This window comes from Aplysia californica, unplaced genomic scaffold (assembly GCF_000002075.1).
Source record: "Aplysia californica isolate F4 #8 unplaced genomic scaffold, AplCal3.0 scaffold00140, whole genome shotgun sequence".
NCBI lineage: Eukaryota > Metazoa > Mollusca > Gastropoda > Aplysiida > Aplysiidae > Aplysia > Aplysia californica.
This window is the reverse complement of record NW_004797410.1, coordinates 971,684-974,532: the sequence shown is the minus strand read 5'-3', so window position 1 is coordinate 974,532 and position 2,849 is coordinate 971,684. Positions and strand designations below refer to the sequence as shown.

The following is a 2,849-nucleotide window of genomic DNA, read 5'->3' as shown; positions in this document are numbered from 1 at the left end:
GACCCATTCTCTTCGATGTGAGGTGTTGGACACATAAGCAGAAGATCATGTACCTAAGTCGTTGACAGGTTAAGGCAGACATCCTTATCTAATGCTGAAGAAAATACAATCTGTATTTAAAATGATTAAGGGCATTTTCAAAAGCAGCGCACAACCTCATTTGAAAATAGAAAACCCTACACTACAGGTGAACAGCCCCCCCCCCCCAAAAAAAAAGGATAAAAAGAAAATCCAACATAAAGTATGTAAATAAAAATCACTTCCTCGACGACCTTTGACTCCTTATTGCGGTTAAACACAGGTAATAAAGATTATTATTACAAGTCTTCGAAATGAAGGACCTTAGGCTGACGCTACATTCACCCACACAAAGTAGATGAAGAAACTGTCCAATGGCAAGTTTTAAAGCAATGTATAATATTCACAACAATAATGCATTCTGTACAAGTAGAAACCATTGCCATTACCTCATCATAATCTCCACCCTCCCTCCACGTGTAACCCCCCTCCCAAAAACAAAAACAAAAAACACAAAAAAACAACAACTTAGAAATCCTACCCAGAAGGTACCGAGATAAATAAAAGTAATTTCAGGATCTACGTCCCTTCCTATAAATTATCGTTAAGTTATTTTATTCTTTAAAACATATTATAAAATACTTTTCTACATAATCGTCCACTCGTTTTAATGATTAAAACAGATAATCTAGTCTTGAAATTTCAAATATTATGTTAAGTGTGTCTTCTTTATTCAATCTACCCCCCGCCCCCGACCCTCCAAATACAAAAAAAAGAAACGACAACCTAAATAAAAATTTAAAAAAACATTTAAAAACTCGAACAATACAAATCAAAAAGCAACAACAAATCCCGACTAAAGATAAAATATAAAAGGACAATCATTGGGAGAGATGGCATAATACTATCAATGATAGGGCAAGCATACATTGTTCGAATTGTAAGAGGCACGATGATATCACAAAGACGTAGGTTTAAAAAAAATGTTGGCGTTAACGTCATCACTTCTTGAGTCGCATCTGGTCCGAACGCTCCGCTCCTCCATACGACTCTACCTCTTCAATCATTCCAATAGCCTGCGTAGTGGACAAGAAGAAAGCAATCGAATGAGCATACTGAATTGATTCCAACAGGAGTAATAGAAAAGTAAACGAAAAAAAATCTTAAAATTAAACAGACGGGTTAATAAAGAGAATGTAGTATGGTGCAAAAAAGAAAAATGAATACCAGGCAAGTAAGAGCAAACAAACAAACAAACAGACAGACAGACAGACAAAACAAACAAACAAACAAGCAAACAGACAAACGAAAGAAAGAAAGAAAGAAAGAAAGAAAGAAAGAAAGAAAGAAAGAAAGAAACAAACAAACAAACAAATAAAAAGGAGGACCCAAAATAAATGAATCAATAAATAACAAAACATTACTCTTCTCCTTTGCATCCCAATCCTCTTCCTTTACACCTTCCTTCTTCTCTTCTTCTCCTTAACCATCTCCCTTCCTCCTGTAGATATTATCCTCTTAAAAATAACCGGCACAAAGAAATGAACAGTGCTAACAAACTAGTAACAGGCAACAGTTACAATAAATACCCCAGACAACTTATCACAAACATTGCCTTTCACACCCAGCATCAGGACATAGGCCACGTAATAACACTTTCTACCTTTCCCTATCCTGGGCTGCCTTCTTGATATTATTCCATGTCAGACAACTCACCCAAATATAAAAGGTAGCTGCCCCAGCACTGACATCCCTGATCTGTTCTCTTGTGTAAGGTTGTAGCACTTTCTTCGCGATCTGAGCTTGCTTTAGCATCACGGTCTGAGCGTCAAAGTTGGAGATTTTTCTCATCACAGATTCTTTGCCCGTTTTCCCCAAGAGACTTTGAACTTTCTGCCATTCCTGCAAACAAAAAACATATTTATGTTCTAACAGCAAACACAACATCCATCCATCCATCCATCCATCCATCCATCCATCCATCCATCCATCCATCCATCCATCCATCCATCCATCCATCCATCCATCCATCCTTTTATCCGTCCATCCATCTAGAGCAATCATGCAAGGACAAGGCGTGTGGAGAAGGGGATATTATGGGCTGTGGCGTCGTGTTCCCTTCCATCGACGACAGCAGTTTCAGGTTGTGCACAACTTGTTATTCTTATCATATTTGTCCTTTACACTTTTTTGGCCCGCAGTTCAAGCTGTAACGTTTACTTAGATTAAAGTCGCTGTGCACTGCAGGTATGGTCTCGTTATTAAAGGTAATTCTAAGTTATATGATCTACGAATTGTAGAGAATAATGTATTCCCAGAGCGGTAAAGGGTGAATCATATAAAAAATAATGGTCATTATACACCTCTTTTATACTGTACTGTTACATAATAAGAGTCGGTACCTCCGAATTTAAGGATTAAAAACTACCAAAAGAAGGTTTAGAACTATAAGAATTAAGTTAAAAATTTACTCGTCGTAACGTATTGTTTATTTTGGTTGCATGATCTTTTCAGGGAACCCATCCTGGTCTTGGTTTACTTCACAAGGAATGGGGAGCTGGTGTACAAGAAGCGAATGCGACAACCACGCGGAGGGTTTTTCCCTTGTGTTGGCTTTTTCAGACAGGGTGAGTTTGCTCTCTTTGATTTGCATTGATTAGGTCAATAATTATTACCAGAATTTTAATTTTATATGACGAAAATTGTGCGAAATTGTTTTCGTTTAACGCCTGTTGCAACACTGTAAGGTTATTTAAGATCCTCAGAATTTACCACCTTTCTTCTTTAGGACCGAACCAAATAGGAACATCTGTGTAAAGTGCCTTTCCCAA

The 2,849-nt window shown here is 37.4% G+C and overlaps 1 protein-coding gene across 1 annotated transcript in view; it reads right to left on the bottom strand.

Moving 5' to 3' along the window:
* Positions 1-1,019: 1,019 nt before the first annotated feature.
* Positions 1,020-2,849, bottom strand: part of LOC101856339 — a 30,324-nt gene continuing 28,494 nt past the window's right edge. Inside the window, exons 12-13 of the mRNA XM_035969352.1 lie at positions 1,735-1,920; positions 1,020-1,094 (exon numbers count right to left, since the gene is read on the bottom strand). Coding sequence (XP_035825245.1) covers positions 1,020-1,094; positions 1,735-1,920 — 261 coding nt within the window. The remainder of the gene's footprint in view (positions 1,095-1,734; positions 1,921-2,849) is intronic.